At 48.4% G+C, this 24,610-nt stretch overlaps 1 protein-coding gene across 3 annotated transcripts in view; it reads left to right on the forward strand.

Moving 5' to 3' along the window:
* The window catches only part of PLEKHA7 (pleckstrin homology domain containing A7), a 213,275-nt gene that overhangs the window by 177,625 nt on the left and 11,040 nt on the right, over positions 1-24,610 (forward strand). For 2 of the 3 annotated variants that reach the window (XM_034995413.1, XM_034995415.1), the window contains 11 exons: positions 4,461-4,541; positions 8,207-8,275; positions 8,461-8,541; positions 9,436-9,585; positions 10,161-10,262; positions 17,009-17,117; positions 17,494-17,720; positions 20,738-20,926; positions 21,026-21,143; positions 23,171-23,274; positions 23,779-23,979. In XM_034995413.1, the coding sequence (XP_034851304.1) occupies positions 4,461-4,541; positions 8,207-8,275; positions 8,461-8,541; positions 9,436-9,585; positions 10,161-10,262; positions 17,009-17,117; positions 17,494-17,720; positions 20,738-20,926; positions 21,026-21,143; positions 23,171-23,274; positions 23,779-23,979 (1,431 nt within the window). The remainder of the gene's footprint in view (positions 1-4,460; positions 4,542-8,206; positions 8,276-8,460; positions 8,542-9,435; positions 9,586-10,160; positions 10,263-17,008; positions 17,118-17,493; positions 17,721-20,737; positions 20,927-21,025; positions 21,144-23,170; positions 23,275-23,778; positions 23,980-24,610) is intronic. The other variant, XM_034995414.1, reaches the window with a different exon arrangement.

Consider the following 24,610-nt stretch of genomic DNA (forward strand, 5'->3'; position numbering starts at 1 on the left):
CCCCCAGCTCCCCTGGGTACTTGGCTTGAGGTATTTTTAACATGGGGATTGTCATCCAGCCTTGTAGAAGCAAGAGGATGAACATTAGGCCCTGCGGCAGCAGATGGGGGGGGTCTCCCCATACTGAGACAAGATCAGAGCCTTTGATTAGGAATCAACTAGTTAGCTTCCGTATCTGATGAGCACTTGCTGTGTAACCAGCTCTGGAGAAGCCTAAGGGACATGTAATGAGAACTCGCAAATGGCCTTGGTTAGAAAAAGAAAATCTCCCAAAATAACACAGACTTGTTTATAATGAGCTTACAAAGATCTGTCTGGCCTAGTGCTCAGAGTTGAGATAGTGAAGGTCACCGTGGGCTGTAATGCTGGAAAGGCTTCTAGAGGAGGTGGCATGTGTTTGGAGCCTTGAAGAGCCAGAGGGTTTGAGTTGGTTGAAATTAAAGAGAAGGGAACAGTGGGAGCCAAGGAGAGCCAGGGGGAGGGTGGTGTGGCTAGGGCTGGAGAAGGCAGACTGCCCATGCTCCTGATTCTTTAGGAAGGAGGGGTGCAGTGAACGAAAGTCAGACTTGGCTTTCTGACATGAGCAAAACAAGGAGGGTTCTCTCAAAACCAGGACATTTTCTAGCTTATGTGACAGATCACACAGAGCATGAATAAGTATTATAAGTATGGTAGTAATACCTCACAATGCAAAATGTGCAGCCCAGCCCATCCTGCTTTGCTCTGATCCTGGGCAGGGTCCTTTCACCATGCTCACCACCCCCACCTGACCTGGAGAGAGGTCCACCACCTTTGCCGGCCCTGTGTTACCACCTGGTCTCCATTCCCTGGCCTCCCCAATAGCCAGTCACCATGTTAGCTCTCAGTTCTTCTCACCCCTGCCCTGGGGCCATGCAGTCAACCAGAAGTATTTATGGAACATTCATGGTAAGAGAGCTGGTAAGAGAGGTTTGGCTCCCCAGCAGCGCAGGTGTACCTTGAAACAGTCCTCAGAGTGCTTGGTGCATGGTGCAAGAGAGAGCTTAGAGAGCCTGAGCTGGAGTAATAGGAAATCTCTGTCTTCTGATTCCCGTTTGTATGGGAGAGCAGAAACTCACAGCTGATCCTGGAGGGAAGATTCAGTTCAGGTCTGTTTTATTTCAAGATCATAGAATTTGAGTTAAAAGGGATTTAAAGGGAGAAACTGAGGCACAGGATAGCAGAGCCAGGAGTCCTTGGGTGTCCTGACTACCAGCAAAAGCTTAGTAACAATAGAGGGTGTAATGTGTGATGGTCACTGTGTGTTTTACTTCTGTTAAATTATGTAACTCCCACAGTAGCCCTAGAAGGAAGATGGCGTTACCTTTTTTTCACTGACTGAGGCTCAGAGAAGTAAATGACTTTCCCAAGGACACATAAGTGGCTACCGGGAAGTTGGTATTTAGGTATAGCTCTGACTCTTGAAACTTGTGCTCTTGAGTTGCCTTGCCTCCCAGCCTCTCTTAAAATTCTGCTTCCACTACTGTGGACCCAAAGGCATTTCAGTTTTTGATGGAACTGAACTGGGGTCATTATCCCAGGAAGTGTGTTTAATGTGATAGAGGCAAGGTGCGTCCTTGGCGTGTTTCACTAGCTAGGAGCTGTCTGCACCCAGAACATTAACTAGTCACTTTTTGGAAGTTGTCACTGTCATGGAAAACAGCTCTGTTGATACCAGAGTTTCCCCAGTCTTATTTTTGTTATTCCAGTTGCTAAGCTCCTCTCAGAGAACTGTTCCCCCAAATGAGCTGCACTGGTAGCAGGGAGATGCTGGGGTTTGTGCTGTGTGTGAGTGGTCTGTCTGGCGTGGCTGCCAGAAAGGTTGGCACCACCTTGGCCTCTCTCCAAGGTACAGAGTCCCCACATCAGGGAGGCAGTGAACCTGCTCTGCTCTGCTCAAACCCAGCTGGGGCATAGGGTTCCCAGGTGGTGTCTCACTTCAGGACCCAGATGAAGAAAGGGCTAGTTGCAAAGCAGAGGTGTTGAGGGCCTATAGAACCATGGCTGAGGATGTATTAGGCAGGATGCTTTTGTTTAAAGGTGTCTGAAACCCAAATCAACCTGCTAATAAGCCAAAGAGAGAATATACTGCTTCTTTTAGCCAAGGGCTACATCCCAGGGGCTCAGGCCATGTCACCACTGTTCTAGTTTTCCTGGTGTGTGGGCTGTGCCCACATGGCAGGGAAGGTGGCCACGTGCAAACCCAAGTTCACGTTCTCCCAGCCCAGCATCCCCATGGGTGGCCACTTGCAAACCCAGACTCCCGTGGCGTGAGGGAGGGGTTCCCTAATGGGAAAGCATGCTGGGCAGAAACAAGAAAGTCAGCAGCGGTTAGCACAGCTGCACTGCAGAGTGGTGGAGAGAGTTCTGGGTAATTCAGGAGACAGAGACAGTCTACAAAGCTCTGAAATGCTACCATGTGTCTTCTGTAGCTGCAAGGGGGAATGAAGACAAATGGAGAGCATGTGTCAACTGTACTTCAATTAAAAAAAAAAAGGTGGATAGCAGCTACAGGTAGAGGGGTTTCTGAAAGGGCCTGCTCAGGTTGTGGTGAACCCCCCCGTCTCTGGGGTGCAAACGAAGCTAGATGAGCCCCACGGGGCAAGCAGGGTGTGTGACTGTGTCAGGAAAACCCCAGGGCCCGTTGGCTCTGGAGATTGCAACATGCTCAACAAAATGAGCTGATGCGGAGCTCAGCCTGGGTGCCTGAGGTGAGGGCCTCTGTGGACACAGCTGAATGGGCCCTGAAGCCCAGCCGGGGTCTGGGGATAGTGGTGACACAGCCCCGCCATGCCCAGCTGCTTGTGAGAGGTTCCTCTGGGTTCTTGGGGCAGGGAGAGGAAGGAGGGAAGCCTAGCTGGAGAAAAACAGCCTCCCTATCCCCAGCTGGTTGGCCTAGGCTCCCCTATGTCCCTGTTCCAAAGGCCACAGACTTAAGGATCCAAACCCTCCCCTCACCACCACCACCACCACCACCAGTCAGCTGATGCTCAGCTTCCAGAATCAGTTGGTGGTGTTTGCTTCCCCACATGTGGTGGGAGCTTTTTCTCCCTAACGTGAGCCTTTCTGTTGTGGTGCCAAGTGCTCAAACGAAGGTGTACTGCATTCTTTTAGAAGACACTCTGGATTAACGTTCTTCTTGCACAATGTTTACTTGTCTGACGTTTTACTTGGTGGTGCCAGGATGGAAAGGGCTCCACCTTGATGAAGCATCTGTTCCTGCCTGGTGGTGGTTGGGTGCACATTATTCATTATTGCACTTGGTCTTCTCAGCAGCTTCGAGCAATAGGAATGATTCTCCCCACCTTCCTTTCTCACCTCTGAACGTGGGGCTCAGCAAATCTGAATAGTGTTGACCCTTGAACATTATGTGGGTCAGGGACACCAACTTCTTGCACAGTTGCAAATCCAGGTATAACTTGATCCCCCCCAATTTAACTTTTAATAGCCTACTGTTGACGGGAAGCTTTACCGATAACTAAACAATTAACACATATTTTGTATGTTATACGTATTACAGACTGTATTCTTATAATAGAGTAAGCTGGAGAAAAGAAAATGATAAGAAAATCATAGAGAAAAAAATTTATAGGACTGGACTGCATTTATTGGAAAAAATCCACATATAAGTGGGCCCTCATGATTTAAACCCATGTTCTCAAGGGTGAGCTGTATTAACAAGCCCTCCAGGTGATACTAAAGTTTGAGAATCACTTTTTACAGTAGTAGCAGTTCCCAGTCTTGGCTGCAAATCAGTATCATCCAAGGGGGGCTGTTAAAGGATCTGGATACTCAGGCTCCACCCCCAACTAATTTATATCTGAGTCTCTTGGAGTGCGACTCAGGCATCAGTTTGTGTTTTTTTAAACCACTTAGGTGATGCTGGTGTTCAGCCAGGGTTGAGATGCACTGTTTGAGCGGGTAGGGACAGCGTTCCCTCAAAGGAGCTGTAAGCATTTGGGATCACTGGTAAGACATCATTATTTAGATGAACATAGTGTGGAGGTGAGGGTCTGGGGGACTGAAGGTGGAAAATATGGGGCAGGGATGAGACTAATGCCTAGCGCCATCCTAGTGATTCAGTGTCTCACGGCATAAGGTGAAGGAGGACAAAGGAAGAGGCAAAGTTTCCTCTTGCCTTCTGCAGGAGGAACTGGAAGGAAATGGGCCCTGACATTGGCCCTCTCCCATAAACTAGCCTGCACAAAGATGCTTCAGGCAGAGCTTCTTGTCCTCCATTTTATCGGCGAGGGAACGGAAGTCTGGAAAGGCCAGCAGCTGGGAAGCAGCACCACCAGACTGAGACATGATCATTTGAATTGCACAGCACACATCCTCCTTAAGGTTTCCCCTGGCCAGTTCCCCAAATTCTGGCTCCTTCAAGTGTCTTTTGATGTCTCACCTGTTACGTTTTGTTATATTTGCCTTTTTGTTTGGAACAGATAAAAAATAATGAACCTTTGATCAACGTGCTTTACAAAGTGCTGAAGAAGTCAGCACGGGGCTGTCGGCCCAGGAGAAGCGTAAGATGATCTGATCTGTGTCTCCAAGCGGGGCCATTCCATTGCTTCTGGCTCAGCGCCGACCTCATCACTTGCTTAACCAGGGGCTCTCCTGACTGCCCCCAGGCTTTCTGCAAGTCATTTTGGTTTATTTTTTTCTCCTTTTGAAGCTCCCTTCAGCATTTTGGCTGGTGCACCAGGCTGAGCCTCTCATCTGCGGTATTCTGTGACTCCATCCTTTGTGCTGCCATGGGTGGGGGGGGGCTTGCCTGGCTTGCCACCAGCTTGTGTTGTGTTTCCATTCTCTCTCATCTGCCTCCATGGTGAGGACTGACTCCGACCGACACCAGTGTGGTCTGTGTAGTCAAGCGTGAGTTCCTTGGGAAGGAACGGCAGTTCCTGGTCACCTTGGAGGAGCTGGGATATCCTGAGATTCCACCGTGGCCCTGGGATTAGGGTGGCTTTTCTTCAGGGCAGGGTGTCGGTATTTGAAAACAGTCTAAAGCAGGGCTAGAACAAGATGTTCCCCCCCCTGCCCAGGGTCCCCCCTTGACTGATGCAGAAGTAGCACCTGAAATATGGCCAGCTTTTATAGCTTTCCAAGGGAGGCTGCAGGTTGGGAATCAGGTGCTATGTGCAGTCATCCCGAGCCCTGAGAAAAGGTGTGTTGGGATGAGGTGAAGGGTGAAGTAAAATGCTTGGGTGGCCTTCAGTTCTTTTCTGGTGCCCAGACTCTTTCAAAGGGATGAATGCCCACTGACTTCCACTTTTTCTGGTGACAGAGGTGCTGGAGACCCATAGTTGACATTTTAAATGGATCAAAACATTGCTATCACAAAGCACAGTTTAAAAAGGAAAATGAGATGTAATAAACTACTTGTGGATACTTTGTAGTAGCCTTGACTCTCTGGAACAAAACTGAATTCAGAAGTTTCAAGGGCCTCTGAGCTGTGTAAACACTTTCATGAAGCTCATGCTCTAAAGCCTGTGCCCTTTATTCCATAGGAGTAGAGCCAGTTCACTTTATTTTGTTACATTCACAGGTTCATTTAGCAAACAGTTCCCAAATATCCTTAATATACTGGGCCCTGACTGGACTTTAAGGATACAGAGAAAATATGAAAATATGTCACAGTCCCCATAGTCACCCCTAATCAGGTTACTGTCGACTGAGGGGAGACAGAGCATATCATCTGATGTACGAAGGCCCATAGACTGGGAGACACGAGGTATGGAAGGACCTCCCCTGAAGGGTGCCAGACCCATTGGAGGGAGGGAGTTCTGGAAAAGCGGCGTGTTGACTGTTGAATCTCCAGTCCTAACAGATTCAGCCATTTGAATTCCTAACTTACAGCACCTTAAATGCAGCCCTTAAAAGGGGACGAAAGAGATACTTCTTAGAAAAGAGGGGGTACTAATATTCTGAGAGGGGAAAAAAAAAACATTATGTGTCAATCTACAACGGAAATGAAAGCACAGAAATTTAAGAGCATTTAATCAAGGGGCACATAGTCCTAAAACACTGACTTCTAAGAAATTCCATATTACTGATTTTTATAATGACTCTGATTCATCCCCGAAAGGTTGAATTTATATTCAGTTCTATGAAGGCAGTGTAGGACTTACTTTTAGAAACCTTTCCATCAAAAGGTTTAAAAGGTTCAGCTTTCTCAAAATGCCCTTTTTGTGTAGAATACGTCATTCCTTTCCTGATGGTGTTGGGTAAATGAGGCATTGCTCAATTAGATTCTCTGCCTTGCTATTTCAATATCAAAAAGATACCATCTTTTTGATACTCCAGTGAAATAAAGGGAAGAGTTTTGGTAGGAGGAAAAAAATCTCCACAGCATATCTCAATTTGAAAATGATTTCTTCCTAGGAAGTGAGCCAAGGGTCAGCCCCTTGGAGAGTAGGCAAGCTCATTGTCCTCTGCTTTGATGGACTGTGACCCAGAGTGACCTCCTTACCTTTACCTGCTGGCTTCCCCTGAGTTTAAAGGTCCACCTCCCGCCTGGGAGGTCAGCTGTTGGGGTTCACCAGGATTAATTCCACCCCTCCCCCGCCATCTCCCTCCGCTTCCTCTCCGCACCTTTCCCAGCCCTGTGTCCTTGCAGGAGCCAGCAGTTTGTTTGTGGCTTGTGGCAGTAGTCCATGTCTCCCGTGACTGTGTGTGTGTATGTATGTACATATAATCTGCCAGTCTGAAGAGCAGAATTTGGCTGGAGTTCTACTTTTTCCAGGAATTCTACTGACCTATATGTGTTTCCTTTTGACCTACCTCCAATGCAATAAGCATTTGGCGAGTGCCTTCGAGCGTGCCAGGCTTTATGTTCAGGGCTGACTTTACCAAGATAAATAAGACGGTGGTCCCTGCCCTCTGCTGTGTGACCAAAGGGAGCATGGGAATGGGTTGGGGGTGTGTCTGCAGCCAGACTCCGTCCTCAGCCCAAGGCATGGAGAGGGCATCGTCCCTTGACCTTGACCTTGACATTTGCTGATGATGATAAGGAGAAGGAGTGCAGGACAGTTGGGCACATGAACGGCTTGAGTTCTGAGGAGAATGTTTGCCAATATATTTTTGCTTTTTATTCACACAACTTACTGGACCTCTCAGATGGAGTAGGGAGAAAGTGAGCGCCATCTCTCCAGCAGCTGTCTGTCCATCAACACTGGGACCCTCAACATAGTATACACACCATCTATCTCATGGAAGAGAGGGGTTCCACCCTCTGTTTCCCTGTCACATCTGTAAAATGGAATTCAGCAATATGGCCTTCCCTGCATGGGGCACATTCAGCCTGGCTCTCCCTGACCATGGCTTGGCTGTGGGGGGTGGGGGTGTGCATCTGTGGAAAAGTCTCCCCACCCCCATCCCACACAGCTTTTGGCAAGTAGGAGATTAGGGGAAGTGAAAACATGGACTAAAGAGTTGGGTTTAGCTTTGTAGGGGTCAGTGGGAGATGCCAGCGTGATGCCCACATGAGGTCAAGGGAAGGATGGACAATGTTGTGAATGCCCACTGACCCATAAGTTTGGTGATTTTTGTCTACTGCTTTTTGGTTTCCTTTCTTGAGAGGACAGGGTAACTTGTGACTTATATAAATATGACCTGCCTCAGTTACTCGGGGATCAGTTGAAAACCCCAGCCAGGAATTATCCAGGTTCCTTCATCCCTTGACCTGATTTTCCTCCCAAATGATGTAGAGTGAGAAAGGCTGACCTTGCTCTTGGGGAGGTAAGCAGCTCAGGGGCTTCCTTAAACTAAGGCTTAGCGATGCCCCAGGGACTCACTGGTTCCTCCTGGTCCGCCTCCCTGCCCTGGGCTGGGGGTCATAGACTTCTGTAATGTGGGTTTGACCCCAGGTTCGGTAGCAAAACTCTGTCTTTTAAATCTTCCAGGATTCGTACTGAACTCATTTGGGGCAAATTAAGCTTCTACAGTCAATGTCTACTTTTTCTTTAAATTTGAGAAGTTTACAAGTGCTTCTTGGATCACAAAAAAGTTTTGGTTTTTCCCTAAAATGAAGTAGGCATAAAAATCAGGCCTCGCCTGAGTTTTTGCCCACTTCATGCCATAACCCTACCTGCCAAGACTTCCACACTCGTCCATCGTGGGGCTAACTCTCCTTCTCGAGAGCTAATCCTGAACCTCATGGTTAATCTCCTTTAAATTGTTCACCTCCCAGATGACGGGCCGGGACCTTGTCAAGGATCGAAGTCTGAAGCCAGTGAAGATTGCGGAGAGTGACATTGACGTGAGTGAGCAGGGTGACAGGCTGACCCTCCCCCATCCCCCAGCTGCCTGCTGCCACCGGACCCGAGGCGGGCAGCTTCACACAGGGCTTGGATGGTTCCGTAGCCAAAGGCTTTCTGATCACGCTTCAAGGTTGTGCCCTTTTCTCATCATCCCAGGCCCTCTCCAACCTGTTCTTGCTCACAGGTCAAACTAAGCGTCTTCTGTGAACAAGACAGGATCCTCCAGGACTTGGAAGACAAGATCCGAGCCCTCAAGGAGAACAAAGTATGCATCAGTTTTGCATAATCTTGGGCTGAGTGGAGGGGGGTTTTGTCATGCTGTCTTTTCTCGGATATAGATTGGACTCTCATGTCACAGGTATTCATTTATCCAGAACAGGTATTAGTTTATTCAGAACCATTACTGTGTTCGTTTCCAGGGGCATTTCTGCCTAAACCTGGAGGAAATTTTATGGGGAGACTTCAGCCTGCTTATTCCAAGTGCCACCTACCCCTCCTCCACCTTATTTCTGCTCTGGTCTACCTCTCCTTGGAGGCCTCGGGAGGTCAGCCTGGGAGAGGAGGGCTCTGCTGGCTTATATGTGATGACCCCAAGCCCTTGAACTCCATGGAAGGGGGTTGCCTTGGAGAAAGTGGCCACGCTTGTAACAAGACAGAGGCTGTCATTTCCTAAGCTCTTTTCCTCCTGATCTGGGCTACAGAGGAAGCGAGTCTGGATTGGAGGGGAGGAACAGGCCAGGGGCTCCCCATGTTTGGTTTCTTGGATACTTACTGTGATTTTTTTTTTTTCTTTGTTGAACTTTAAAAAGGTATTATACTTGTGATGCTGGAGATTCATGACATGCCCTTTTCTCCAAGAAAAGTTAAGAGAATTTTGCATCTAGTCTTTGATGTATCCTCATACATCATTTATCGCATAAAGAGTGGATGACCTTATACCCACTTCATAGATGAGAAAACTGAGGCACAGAGTTGTTAGGTGACTTGTCCCAGGAGGCCATCCAGTAGGCAGAGTTAGAGCTGGAATCAAAGGCCCCAGCTGGGCAGTGGGCCCTTCAGCCTCAGATCCAGCAGGTTTGTTTAGTTCCTGGCATGGGATGGGGAGGCCTCCAGGGGCTGTCCTGCTATCCTGTTGTTCTTTGGCCCTTGCCCCGTGCAGGACCAGCTGGAGTCTGTGCTGGAGGTATTGCACCGACAGATGGAGCAGTACCGAGACCAGCCCCCGCACCTGGAGAAGATTGCTCACCAGCAGAGGTTGCTGCAGGAGGACCTTGTCCACATCCGGGCAGAGATCTCCAGAGAGTCCACTGTGTGTAGAGGGTGTGGAGGGTGGCAGACACTCCCCTGCCCCCATCTCCCACCCCCAACTGGGCAGGGGGCTGGGCAGGGGGCTGCTTCTCCTATCTCACAAGCTGTAGTTGAGTTGGTGGCCAGGGACGAGTCTTGGAGTAGCAGAACTTCTCCAGGTTGCCTCCTGACGGTGGCTCACCTTGTCTGGGGCTGACGGGTCTGTCTCTGCTGGTACCTCAAGATGCTTTCCATCAGTGACTGCTGTATGGCTACAGTGACACCCAAGGGACCAGATTTCCCTGATCTGTGTGTAGTTAATTCCAAGACATCAGAATTGGTGCAGGCCCTTTCTGCTGGGGCTGGGGACCAAAGCATCTCCAGCGGTGGGAGAGGGGACAGTTCAGGTGACCAGGGTCAGAGCAGGAATGAGAAGACAAGCCCTGTCTCTCTCCTCCCAGGCTTGCCTGAGACCTGCTGGGCTCCCCTTCCCTCTTGCCCTGGCTGGGTCAGCAGTGGTCAAGAGCACAGATGCTCATGGGGCCGTCTGGGAGACAGGGGATAACTAAAACTCAGGAGCATTTCCTTGGCCAACAGGAGATGGAAAATGCCTGGAATGAATATCTGAAGTTAGAGAGTGATGTGGAGCAGCTGAAGCAGACCCTGCAAGAGCAACACAGAAGAGCCTTTTTTTTCCAGGTGACCCAGGGGCGCCTCCTCCCTTCTGAGCTCTCTTCCTTCTGAGAGCCTTCACCTGTGGGGCTGTGAGCCCTATCCAGGGACCTTTTCTTCTTCTACTGGGACTCAGCTTGCTTGCGCCCCCAAGCTCTCCCTCAGGGATCCCTGCCAGGCTGTGATGAGAAAACTCACCTCAGCAACCCCTACCTCTCTCCTCTCGAAGACAAGTTCTTGGGTTTTTGTAAGGGTTTTACTCCTGATCATTTGGGGAAACAGCCCTGAGAGGAAAGAAATACCAAACTTGAGAACCTTACAGACTTGAGAATGATCTATGTTCCTGTGATTCTCTGCCCCATCTTGGCACTACTCACTTAGCAGCAGGAACCCCCAGTTCCTTCCTTCCTTCCTCCCTCCCTCCCTCTGATTCCTGAAGTTAGATGCTATCAGTCCTTCACCTGAGGAGGTAGTGTGAATCCAGGTCCATCTTGGTCTCCTTGGACCAAGGCCTCTGGTCTCCAAGTGGTCACTTGCGTTTCTGGAGCCAGGCTGGGAGATACCCATCGCTGTGGCCACTGCCCTGCTCAGGAAGGGCAGCTAAGCTTAGAGCCCCGGCTCCTCTACCCTGACAAACCAGGCCATTCCGATGATGGCTGCCTCTGCCCCCAAAGGTGAGAGAAGAAAGGCCCTGTGTGGTTTTTGGTCTTCCCAGTTGGGTCCTGCAGCTGCCCAGTGTTTCCCCATTGTGCCTGATCAGGCTTCTGCCCCACCCTCAATTTTTTTAAGATGGAAAATAACCTGCTTTTGAACCCAGCTTCAGCTCTACCATATCTTCTCTGACATAAATCCAATGTATTTGAAATCAGCAAGCATTAATGGAGACTTCCTGTGCCTGAGGCACCGTGCTAGGCCAATTTTGGTGCTAAGTTTGCTAATCTATGAACTAGTGCTAGCCCAGGCTCTTCCTTCAAGCGATTTCATGAATATATTGACTCTGGATATCAGTGTGCCCAGAGAGTGAAGGAATTCAGGAGGGGGATTAGGTGTGTGGCCTGGGAAAAGCCTGCTGTCCCTCCACTCACCATTGGGAGCTGATTCCCAGAAAGCCTGGTCCAAGGCCATGTGGAAAAGACGCTTGCCTGTACCTCAGGGCTGGCCTGCTAGGTCCCCCAGAAGTTGTCCATCTCCTGCTGCTGCTGCTGTTTCCCCCTCCCCCCCCCATAATTTCCCTGTATCCAAGCTAACATTTTCCTATTCTTATTTGGTACCCCAGCACTTGGCATAGTGGCTTGAAAATACTAGGTGAATATTGTTGACAATGTCTTTCAAATGATTATTTCTAGTTACTAGTTCCTTAAACTATTCTATCCCATTATACTTATCTGCTTGGATTTTCTTTAATTAATTTTAGCAGTGATTTTTTTTTTTTTTAGCTTTTCATTCCTTGTGTTTCTATAACTATAAAAATAACACATGAATGCATCTCTCCAAAAAGGCCAAACAATAAGAAGCAAAAGCAAAAAATGAAATAAAAGCTCCCCTGCCTCCCTTCCCTTTCCCATCACCTTCCCTGTATGTAATCCGTGCCATCACTATGTGGTATCGCCTTCCATACCATTTTCTGTACGTTTTCAAACATATGCCCATCCATATAGAGTCATATAATTTATTTGGAGATGGGAGTTGGATTTACTTAAAGAGGAATCATACTTACACATCGTTCGGTAACTTGCTTTTTTGTCATAACCTCATGTTGTGGAAATCTTTCCAGGAAAGATACCCCCAAGTTTATGTTGCCTGATACAGTAGCTATTTAAGTGTAAACATAAATTAATTGAAATTAACTAAAATTAAAAATAGATTCCTCAGTCACACTAGAATCTTTTCAGGTGCTCAGTAGCCACATGTATCTAGTGGCTACTGTATTGAACGGCACAGATTATAAGATTTCCATAATCTCAGAAAGCTGTGTAAAGTAAAAGAAATTAGTTCCTAGCTGCTGCATAGTATTTCATAGTCTCAATATTCCATACTTTAGCCATTCTTTTCTGATGGGCATTTAAGTTATTTGCAGTGTTTTGCTTTTATAAATGATACCACAGTGAGCATCTATCTAACTGCCCTTTCAAACTCATTTATAAGCATTTATCGAAGATGCGCTCCTAGGGTGGACTTGCTAAATTGAAATGAGTGTACATCTTAAATGTTGGTGGATGCTGGCCAATCACCCTCTAAAAGGCTGCACTCATTTGCCCTCCCACTCGCGGTGAATGAGGGTGCTGAGCCTGTTTATCCACATCCTCTCCAGCACTTGATGTTATCAGTCTTTTTAGTCTTTGCCAGTCTGCTGGCTGAAAAAGGACATCTTGTTTTAATTTGCATTTATTTAATTACTAGCAGGTTAAACATCTTTTTATAGGGTCATTGGCCATTTGTGTTTCTACCATGCCTTATTTTTATTTATTTATTTATTTTTTTTTATTAAAGATTTTATTTATTTATTTGAGAGAAAGAGAATGAGAGAGAGCACATGAGAGGGGGGAGGGCCAGAGGGAGAAGCAGACTCCCTCCCGAGCAGGGAGCCCGATGCGGGACTCGATCCAGGGACTCCAGGATCATGACCTAAGCCGAAGGCAGTCGCTCAACCAACTGAGCCACCCAGGCGCCCTACCATGCCTTATTTCATGGTGACTTAATATACCACAGTCAGAGAATCCCTTTTTCTGCCCTGGAAAACAAATGGGTACAATGTACACGTCTTGTCACGGACTCCCTGAAGAACTTAACCACGTAAGTAAGTTACGAAGAGATAGGCTAGTTTGAAGCCTAGCTCTGCAACTTGATTTCCACCTAGCCTGGTGTCGTTGCTCATGCTTTCCCTGATTGCCACAGTGATCTGGGAAGCTCACAAAGCCCTTCTTTGAACAGCCTTTGTGCTAACTTCTTTGGTGTAATTCTAGGCCAGGCAAGCTGTTAGAGTCCTGAATAAATCATGAACAGTGGAGATATGTGTGCAGCCCCATATACACATTCTCAGGAATGGAGCTTGGAACCTGCCTCCCTTTAGCCAGGTTTGGCTGTGAGAAAATTCACAGGCTTTTCAGTAAAGATGAGTGGTTTTATTTATAAAGATCCTTGTGACTCCCTGCACAGGGAAGCCGGAGGATAAAAGAACATTGAGGTAACTGTGAGAGACTGATAGTGAGGCTACCTGTGTGTGTCCCTGCTTCTGAACAATGAGTTCAGGCGTTTGCTGAATGCAGTCCATAGGAGCCTTTCTGCCCAGCATGGTGTGAGGATCCAGGGATGAAACACCACCCCCTGCTTTCTAAAAACTTTCTTCACCTTGTTACTAAGTTCTGAAATTCCATCGTCCTTGGAGAACCTTAGAGGTTCTCTGGCTTTTGCTTGTCCTTGCTCTTCTCTTACATGTGGGGGTGACAGAAAGGCTAAATGGGGGCAGGACTGCAAACTAACAGGTAAAAATATGCCAGGTAGACTGCCAGAGGAGAGGGGAGAGAGTTGATTTTAATCTGATGCTCCTCCTTTACCTGTTCCCAGCACTCTACTTGGGGACCTCTGCTCCTGAGATAATCCTGGTAGCACGCGTGCACACACACGCTCTGGGTTCAATACTATGTCTGTCGTGCTTTGGTGTGGAGCTGAGCATCAAGCCCGTTCCTTATTTATCAGCCCTGAGGATGTGCGCTGGTGTTGGAAGGGTGGAGAGAGTGTGAGAATGTGAGCTCCCTTAGGAGGGAGGCTTCGGACATCTGTTGTCTCAGCTGTTGGACAACATTTGATCAGGGAATTTTATGTGACTGGGCCTTTTTTTTTTTTTTTTATGTTATGCTAGTCACCATACATCACATCATTAGTTTTTGATGTAGTGTCCCATGATTGATTGTTTGCCCATAACACCCAGTGCTCCATGCAGAACGTGCCCTCTTTAATACCCATCACCAGGCTAACCCATCCTCCCGCCCCCCTCCCCTCTAGAACCCTCAGTTTGTTTCTCAGAGTCCATAGTCTCTCATGGTTCGTCTCCTCCTCTGATGTCCCCCCCTTCATTCTTCTCCTCCTGCTATGATTGGGCCTTTTTTCACTCACCATCTATGTACTGAGAACCTGTTGGGTACCCAGGCCTGTGGAGATATACCAAGGGCACATAGTCTACTTGTAGAATCAGGAAAGTCCTTAAGTATCGCACATGTAAGAATTCTTCCACTCGAGGGTGGCTGGGTGCCTTGAGAGGACATGGGGTGTGAAGCCTTTGTTTTTAAGTCCATGGGGAGTGATCAAGGCTACCTTCTCCCACGACAATTTAAAAATTAAAAGAATATTTGATGTTTAAACAACTCTATTAAAAGGTGTCCACAGGGTAATACCCAAAATATATAAAGGACTTATACAAGTCAACACCAAAACAAACAAGCAAACAAACAAAAAAACAACCCAGAGAACAAAAAACATTTAAAAATGGGCAGAGGACCCTAATAGACATTTTTCCAAAGATACACAGATGGCCAACAGACACATGAAAAAATGCTCAAGATCAGTAATCATCAGGGAAATGTAAATCAAAACCACAGTGAGATCACCTTATACCTGTCAGAATGGCTAAAATCAAAAAGATAAGAAATAAATGTTGGTGAAGATGTGGAGAAGGAGGGAGGACCCTCATGTACTATTTGGTGGGAGTGTAAATTGGTGCAGCCACTCAGGAAAACAGCATGGAGGTTCCTCAAAAAAAATTCAAAATGCCATATGATCCAACAATTCCTCTACTGGGTTTTTAGGCAAAGGAAGTGAAAACACTAATTTGAAAACATATATGCACCCCTATGTTTATTGAAGCATATTTACAATAGCCAAGATATGGAAGCAACCTAAATGTCCATTGCTAGACAGATTTCTAAAGAAGATGTGTTATACACACACACAATGGAATGTTATGCAGTTATAAAAAAGATGAGCTCATGCCGTTTGCAAGAACATGGATGGACCCAGAGGGTATTATGCTAAGTGAAATAAGTCAGACCGAGAAAGACAAATACCACATGATTTCAGTCATGTGGAATCTAAAAAACAAAAGACTAAACAAAAAAAGAATCAGAGCTATAAGCACAGAGAACAAACTGATGGTTGCCAGAGGGAAGGGGGTTGGGGGTAATGCACAAATCAGGTGAGGAGGAGTGGGAGGTACAGGCTTCCAGTTATGGAATGAATAAATTGTGGGAATAAAAGGCACAGCATAGGGAATATAATAATATTGTAATAGTGTTGTATCTTGACAGATGGTAGCTACACTTGTGGTGAGCGTAGTGTAAGGTATAGAGAAGTTGAATCACAATGTTGTACACCTGAAACTAATGTAACATTGTGTGTCAACTATACTCAGTAAAATGCCCAGAGTCCCTTAATCATGATAAAACCTGCTCACCTCTTTCTAGGACCTACCCCTATCTGATATCATTTGTGACTTGTCAGAGTGTGCACATGTACTTTTAAAAAAATAACGATTTTATCACATAATTCACATACCATAAAATTCACCCTTTTAAAGTCTACAATTCAGTGGTTTTTAGAATATTCAGAGTTGTGCACCTAGCACCACAATCAATTTTATAACACTTTCATCATCCCCAAACTCCCCAGCCCTGCTCTAGCCAACCACTGTTGTACTTTGTGTCTCTATGGATTTACGTATTCTGGACATTTTGTATAAGTGAAATCATATAAAATGTGGCCTTTGTGTCTAGCTTCTTTCACACGGCAGAAACATTTTCAAGGTTGGTTCATGTTGTAACACGTATCAATACTTCATTTCTTTTTATTGCCAAATATTCACTGCCCATTGTGCTTTTAAATGAACCTCAAATCCCAGGATTCAGCTTTGTCTTTTCAAAGATGCTCTTTATATTCTGGGGATAGTGTAACCTCTAGTCTCTGCCTTCTCTTCCCTTCTGCCATGGTTGCCTAAAACAGTCTATTTTTTTTTAATTGTGATAAAATATGCATAACATAACCTTATTACCTTAGTCATTTTTATTTTTATTTTTTAAATTTTTTAATTTTTATTTTTTAAAGATTTTATTTATTTGAGACAGAGAGAATGGGAGAGAGCGAGCACATGAGAGGGGGGAGGGTCAGAGGGAGAAGCAGACTCCCTGCCAAGCAGGGAGCCCGATGCGGGACTCGATCCAGGGACTCCAGGATCATGACCTGAGCCGAAGGCAGTCGCTTAACCAACTGAGCCACCCAGGCGCCCCTACCTTAGTCATTTTTAATGTGCAGGTGAGTAGTGTTAAGTACATTCACACTGTGCAGCCAGTTTTCAGAACTCTCCTCATCTTGCAAAACTGGAACCCTGTACCCATTAAACAATACTCCTCATTCCCATCTCTACCCCGACCTCTGGTAACCACTCTTCTGTCTCTGACTTTGATTACTGTAGATACTTTATAAGTGGAAGTGTGCAGTACTTAAGGCAGTTTATTTTTAAATTAGGGGGAGCTAGGCAAGGTGAATCAGAGAAAGCTCCTCTGAATTTCTCCCCTGGATCTTGGGCGTCTTCTATATGTGTGTTTCCCTGTGAAGCTCCGAGGCAGGCATGGGTCTAGCCCTGGTGGAGTTTCCAAAGGGGATGCTGCCCACCCCCGCCCCCTGCCAGGGTGAGGGACTATGTCTGAAATGACAGCATAAGTCCTAATGAGAAACTTCTGGTGAAGTGCTAAGAAGGAAATGAACCACCACCTTGTCTTTTTCAGGAGAAATCGCAGATACAGAAGGATCTCTGGAGGATTGAAGATGTCATTGCTGGCCTGAGTGCAAATAAAGAGAACTTTAGAATCCTGGTGGAATCGGTCAAAAATCCAGGTGAGGGGGTGCCTGGGTGGCTCAGTCATTAAGCGTCTGCCTTTGGCTCAGGTCATGATCCCAGGGTCCTGGGATCGAGCCCCGCATCGGGCTCCCTGCTCTGCGGGGACCCTGCTTCTCCCTCTTCCACTCCCCCTGCTTGTGTTCCTGCTCTCACTATGTCTCTCTGTAAAATAAATAAATAAAATCTTAAAAAAAAAAAAAATCCAGGTGAGTGGGCAGTCTTCCTGGGTGTGGGGGTGTTGGAGACCAGCAACCACGTATATGGGCTGACCCTTGAGGAGGTCAGGTCTTTATGGCACAAGTCACTCCCCTTGTCTCCAAGGAAGAGGGTCCTTATTGCAGCCCATCTTTTGTTTCCCTCCATGCCCCTTAGAGAGAAAAACGGTGCCTTTGTTTCCTCACCCACCTGTGCCTTCACTCTCGACTTCTGAGAGCAAGCTGCCCCCACAGCCCAGCCCTCCCACTAGCCCCGTGAGGACCCCTCTGGAGGTTCGACTCTTCCCCCAGCTGCAAACCTATGTGCCGTACCGACCTCATCCACCCCAACTGAGGAAAGTGACATCCCCTCTTCAGTCACCAACCAAGACGAAGCCCAAAGTTGTAAGTATTGATGACCAGGAGCTGAGCGGCATTGTTTTCTCTCTGGGATATGATTGTCTCACTGTCCTCAGGTCAGCCTTTGTTGGAAGAGAAGCTTTTGGGGAAACCTGGAGAGACAGAACCAGCCAGAGTCCCAAGCTATGAACAGTTAAAGAGTGGTGGAGCCAAACATTGTGCTTTAGACTTCCAGAACTGGAAGGGCCCTTAGAGAGGATCTAGCCCAGTCTTCCCATTTTGCAGTTGGGAAAACTGAGGCCCAGCAAGAGGAAGTGACTGTGCTAAGTAGGATGGAATTTGTGATATATATCACACAGAGCAGGTGGTTGCCCCACGTGGACTCCATGCAAACCTGTAGTTACTCAAGCCTGTGGGTGATGGACTCCTCTCAGCAAAAAAGTGTCTTTATCTTCACTGGCAGTTGAACACTCTGCTGGGTTGTAGGATACAGTTGATCTTCACAATAACCACATGGAGTATAGACAGGAAGGTCTATATCCCATCCCCCACATAAGAGATCTGAGGCCCAAAGGCATTAACATTTGCTGAAGGTCTCCATGTTAGTGGATCCAATCCACATCTCCTGTTCTTTGTGCCATCTACCATCTAACTGGACATTCAGCCCAGATCCTCAGATCAGGTTTGTGGCCCCTGTGGTTGCCTGAGCCAGGACCTTGGCTTGCCTGGCAGAGAGAAGGGCCAAGCTTTCGACAGAGTCTGGGAGCACGGGAGACTTTAAGAAAATAGAAGATGTGGTCAGGTACTGTGATGGTTCACGTCTCCAGTGCCAGGCCAGCCTTGGCTGGAAAATACAAGGGATCTGGTCCAAGTGACAGGGAAGCCATAGTAGAGGGGACCTCCAGGTTTTGCCAACAAAGGCTTAGAGGAGCTTTGCCTGGGCACGGGGTGTGCCTAGGACCTCTGACAAGGTTGGTGTGCGGTGCTGGCTAAAGCACGCAAGTTCCCATACCTGGGTCCTCACTGTCCACCTGCTTCCAGCCATCTCCCAGGGCCCAGAGCTGGAAGACAGATGCTGGGACTGAGTCATTGTGAATTTCTTCATGTTGAGGTCTCCTTCCCAATTTTATATCTATGAAGTCAAAAAACAGGAGGTGGGAAATAGTAAAACACAGCAGGAATGGCTAGGGCAGAATGGCTAGCTTCTGACTTAAGGCAAAATGCCTGCTAGCCAGGATGAGGAGCAGAGGGGAAAATATGGTAGCCTGGGAGCTGGACTGCCTGGATTGCAGTTCTTGTTCTCTCACTGGTCCTTGGGCAAGGGCTTCCTCAGTTTCCCCTTGTACACAACAAGAAGCTTGGAATAGATGGTCACAGAGGCTCTTCACAGCTGAGTCCTCTGTGGCCCGCAGGCAGGGCTTAAGTTGGCTGAACATCAGAGTCCTTGGGAGGGTCTTCTTTCCCTTCCTTCACCAGGTTTACCATTTGTTATTGTTGTTTATTTGTTTTATATTTTTGTTTGTGAAACAATGATATCCTGAGATTGACATAAAACATGAATATATAATTTAACAAATAATAAAGAGACCACCCATTTATACCAATACCGAAACCAAGAAATAGAACTTTGTCTGCAACTAGAGACCTTAGGCCCATCAGTCCTTTTCTGCCAGAAGTAACCATTATCACTATCTTGACTTTTTGGATAATTTCCTTGCCTTTTTTTTTTTTTAATTTTGCTACCCGTGTCTAAACACTTGAGTTTTGCCTATGCGTGGTACTGTATTCTTCTGTATCTTGCACCTTGTCTTCAACATTATGTTTGTGAGACTTATCCACATTGTTGCAGGTAGCTATAGTTCTTTCATTTTTATTTGGCTTATTTTCTTGAATTTAATGTCACTTACTTTTCTATTAGATAATATTCTCAAAGGGCACAAAATCAAAAGATACAAAAAAGTATATAATAAAATGTCTCTTCCCACCCTCCATCTTTTCTTTAGTCCAAGGCAGTTTTGTGTTTGTGTCAATGTTTTATGTTTCTCTTTCTGGGGAACTTTTTAGAAATTGATGATTCCAGGACATTGTCAGGGTTGGAAGCCGCTGATGCTCAGAGAGCGTGTGGGTATCTGGGACAGGAGGCTTAACTTTCACACAATAGTGAACTGTGTCACTTTACTAGAATGCTGATAAACCTTCATAGAGCAAGCTTAAGCACGCTTTTCTGACCTTTGCAAAATCCTGAAAAGCAAAGCAAAATTAAACTAAGGAAGGGGGGGCAGTTAGGAAGGATGGTCCCTGGTTCCAGGAGTGGGTGTTCGTGGCAGTCAGGGGCCAGGCTGTTGGTCTGTGCAGAAGCCACAGCCCTCAGAGAGAGTTTATTAGGGGGTGGGGGGTCAGTTTCAAGGAAAATAGTTCTATTCATCACTACCCAGGGAGTGGGCTGCCAGGAAGGCAGTGGTGAGTCACCCGTTGCTGACTGCTTATTCAGTCCCTGAATCAGGAAGGAGGAAATATTTTGTAGCCACCCACATTTCTGATAGAAAGGGCATGGACAGGGGATGTAGACTGTCCTTCTCAGATCGCAACCTGTTGAAGGATCCAGAGACCATGCAGGGACAATGAGCCAGCTCAGTCTGAGAACTTTGGGGTGGGGTAGATGTTTGTTCTCCAGGCGGCGGTGGTGGTGGTGTGCTGTCATAGACATACAGATAAGCACAGAGTTACCAGCTTATTCCCCCCTCCCCACCTTGGTACGCTTCAAGGAAGTGGAGTAAGACCACGGACCCAGGAGACCGGATTTTGTGTAGGTAATGCTTTGAAAAGTGGAAAATGAGTGAATTGAAGGGAAGAGTAGGATTAGAGCCGAGGCATCCCCCTTCTTTGCAGCTCATCTGGGGGAAATGTTGGCATCCCTGGGCTGACGTGGTCCTACTCTGCAAGCCTGAGGTGGCCTGCTTAGGCCCGCTCCAGTCTTGGGCCACCACTTCAGTGGTGCCACCAGGCATCTTCCCTCCAGCTCCCTCTAACCGGGCACTGATTCTGGTTCTTTTTCTGAGCAGGAAGACGAGGCACCTCCCAGGCCCCCACTCCCTGAGCTCTATAGTCCAGAGGACCAGCCCCCGGCTGTGCCACCTCTGCCAAAGGAGGCCACTATCATCCGGCACACTTCAGTGAGGGGTCTGAAACGCCAGTCGGACGAGAGGAAGCGAGACCGGGAGCAGGGGCAGTGTGTGAATGGGGACTCAAGGGTGAGCAGGGGGGACCCCTGGGGCTGCCCCGCTGTGTGTGAGGGGAGGGAAGGTGGCGTGACCCTGGGCAGGTACGACAGCCTCAGACTCTGCCCACAGGTGGAGCTCCGGTCATACGTTAGTGAGCCTGAGCTGGTGACTTTCAGTGGGGACATGGCCCAGCCCTCCCTGGGACTAGTGGGCCCTGACAGCAGGTACCAGACACTGCCAGGCAGAGGTAAGGCAAACCTGTCCATGGAGGCTTTCTGGGAACCCCCGCTACTACCATACCACTGCTCCCCGGTCGCTCACCGTGTACCTTACACCCTTCTGCCTGCAGCTTGGGGCCTCAGCATGGGCAGCAGTTGTCAAGGAGACTCTGGGCTGCAGGGAGGGCCTGTCCTTCCTTCCTCTGGCCCACATCCTGATTCTCTTCCTTTTTTATTACATCTGCCCCTGGAAGTAATGATAGTAGCAATTACTTTAAAGCCCAGCACAGTTCCAGGCTCTTTATATTCACCTAGTTAATATTTATAATAATTCTATGAAGGAAGTACTATTATCATCATCCCCATTGTAGAGATAAGAGAACTAAGACTCAGAGAAATTAACTAACTTGCCAAATAGCCAGCAAGTGATGGAGCCAGAATACGATCCCAGCGTTCTGGCTCCAGAGCCATGCACCCTGCAGGCTGGGATGTTGGGTGACTGCCATCAGTTTGGCCATCTCAGGCCTTCCAGAGGGATTTTTGCTCTCCTGTATCACTCCAAGACTCCATGCGTCCTTTCTTTAAACAAACACGCTTTTCTCAGTTGGGCCGCCTCCTCGCTGTTCTCCCCTATCCCTTCAAGATGGGGATGGGAATAGACTTAGGCCCTTAGGGTCTCCCATACCCCCTTTGTCCCCATAGCAGACCCTCTTCTCAGAAATCCCCTTAAAGGGAGGTCTGGCCTTTTTGCATCTGGGTGTCCTGGAATCCCTGAGCAGGCTGACCACACTCCTTCCATCTGTTCCTCACCTGATCGTCCTGTCTGCTCCCTAAGGTGGGCGGTCAAGTGCTTTCCCCACCGGCCGGGTGCAGAAGCAGAAGGAGCCACAGCTATGGTTCTGGCACCTGCAGGGTTCTGAGACTCCCAGCCCGCCACACTGCCTTGGCATGCTATGGCCTGAGCTGGTCCCTGGAGGGCATAGGCTCTGGACTTTGCTGAAGGGGGCCACAGCAACCCTTGGCACTGTGCCCAGGGACACTGTTCCCTTAATTCAGTATATCAATGACAGTGTTAGTAGTATTTGGGGCAGGACAGTTCTTTGTTGCTCAGGATTCTCTTTGCATTGCAGGGCACTGATCGTTCTTTTCCCTACGTGCTAAGTGCTAGTGGTGTCCTCAGTCGGTGTGATGCCCGTTTCCAGGTGTCAGGGACCACCGCTGATCAGAACTGGTGTTAGTGGAGAAAGCACAGGCAGTGGCACCAGCCGGCCAGGGTGACATGATTTCTCTAAGCCATAGGACCCAGACATGGGAAGCACATGGTCGATGATATTCCTACCATGTGACTTTGGACAAGTTCCTTGACCTCTCTGAGCCTTAGACTGTGCATCTCTACAATGGTCAGGTAATGCTTACGTGGTCAGGCCAGTGGAACAAAATCTATATAAAACACGTCGCACAGTGCCTGCCTGTTACATAGTTAAGTGCTCAATAAATACTTGGTGCTGCTGCTTTTCCTTCCTTCATTTATTCATTCAGTCATTCAGTCAGTCGGTCAGGCAGGCATTGTTAAATTTGCAGGCTAGTTGGACAGGTGTGTTGGCACTGTGGTCAGTGCGGTAACCAAGGCATATACTGAAGGATATAGAGGATAATAAATTCTGCCTGGGGCATTTGGGAAGGCTTCACACAGGCAGGGCATGCAGGTTGGGTCATGCAGGATGCATAGGAGTGCATCAGGAAAAAAGGATGAAGGGCATTCCTTCCCCTTCATCCTTTCTACCTGCCAAGCAGCCCAGGTCTTCTGCATGTGAAGGAAGACTAGGGTGGTCTATAGAGCTCCAGGGATGCTGTTCCCCACTGGGGACAAAGAGCACCCCTGGGTTGACCCCTCATCCTCTACTGAGCCTTTCTCTTCTAGGCCCTGGGGAAGAAGAAGAATGGGTTGTTGGCTAGGTCCTCATGGTCCCCTCTCAGGAGTGGGAGGTGGTTCAGGCGGGGCTGGTGGCCTGTCCACCCCATCGCAAATAATTTGCACTTCTCTTTCCTCATTAAGGGCTCTCGGGGTCCACATCAAGACTCCAGCAGTCGTCCACCATTGCTCCCTACGTCACGCTCCGGAGGGGTCTAAATGCCGAAAGCAGCAAGGTGACCTTCCCTGTGAGTGGCCTTGAGAGGAAAGGGCTCTGAGGTGGATGGTGACTGGCAATCCTGTGAGCCCCAGGGATGGCCTCTGAGGTGACCTCAGCCCCTCCTGAGCTCAGGGTCCCTGTCACCATGTGCTCAGTGATGCCTTTCCCACTGCCCACCTAGAAGGACATCATCTGGCTCTCTCCATTTCTTGAGGACCACCCCTCATCTTTCTCTCCTGCCTTTCAGGCTCATAGGAGGAGGGTACTCAGAAAGTCGGTACCCTGAGTTCTGGCCCCATCACGTGCTACCTGTGTGTCCAGCTGGACAGGCCTGGGCCTCAGTGTCTGCATCTGCAGAATGGGGTCCTCTCCAGAGAGCCTGAATGTGCTTAGAGGAGCTAGAGTGCGTGTGCATGTGTGCGTGCGTGCGTGTGCATGTGCGTGTGAGAGAGAGAGAGAGAGAGGACAGGAATGATGGCTGCCCTCTGGGTCCCAGCCCCGCTGTGCTGCCTCTCACCCTCCTGCTCCGCAGAGACCCAAGAGTGCCTTGGAACGCCTGTACTCAGGGGACCACCAGCGGGGCAAGATGAGTGTGGAGGAGCAGTTGGAGCGCATGAAGCGGCACCAGAAGGCGCTGGTCCGGGAGCGCAAGAGGACGCTGAGCCAAGGAGAGAGGACGGGTCTGCCCTCGTCCCGCTACCTCAGCCAACCTCTCCCCGGAGATCTCGGCTCAGTATGTTAGGAGGGTCCAGGCAGGTGGGGCTGGGACGGGGAGCAGAGCTTCCCCGAGTTCCCCAAACACACATGAACATCACACCCCGGAGAGATAGGCTTTCCACCGAGATGGTTCAGAGAACACCCCACGGGCTGTGTGTCCACAACCCGGCCACTTGTGTGACCTGGTCAGAGGGTGATCTGGAATCAGAGAAGGAGTGAGGATGTCACGGCAGGAGCCTAGCAGCCAGAGAAAATGTCCCAAGTTTGTTCCCCAAGCTGAACTTGAGAGAGGACTTTGTAGCATTTGGAGTCTCAGCTGGATCAAGGACTTGGGAGTACAGAGTTCAGGAATGAAGGAGGAAGATGGCGATATGATTTGGTGAGGAGGAGTGCAAGCCAGCCAGCCTCCCAGACCTCTGAGCGATGCCCGATGCCCTGCGGAGCAACTGAGCACAGGGTCGGGCTCCACAGCCCTGAGGGCTGGCGCTCTCCCCCAGCTTGTGGTGCTGGCAGGCCTCACGGTGCCCCCCAAGAGCCGGGGGAGACCTGTGCTGCCCCCTGGTGTGCTTGCGGGCACTGCACCCTGCCCACAGTCCCCTTCTGTCCCTTTGGGAAACATTCCATTTGACTTTTCCCTGTTGTTTGAA

The sequence above is a fragment of the Mirounga leonina genome, unplaced genomic scaffold (assembly GCF_011800145.1).
Source record: "Mirounga leonina isolate KUSES-001 unplaced genomic scaffold, KU_Mleo_1.0 Mir_92, whole genome shotgun sequence".
Lineage (NCBI taxonomy): Eukaryota > Metazoa > Chordata > Mammalia > Carnivora > Phocidae > Mirounga > Mirounga leonina.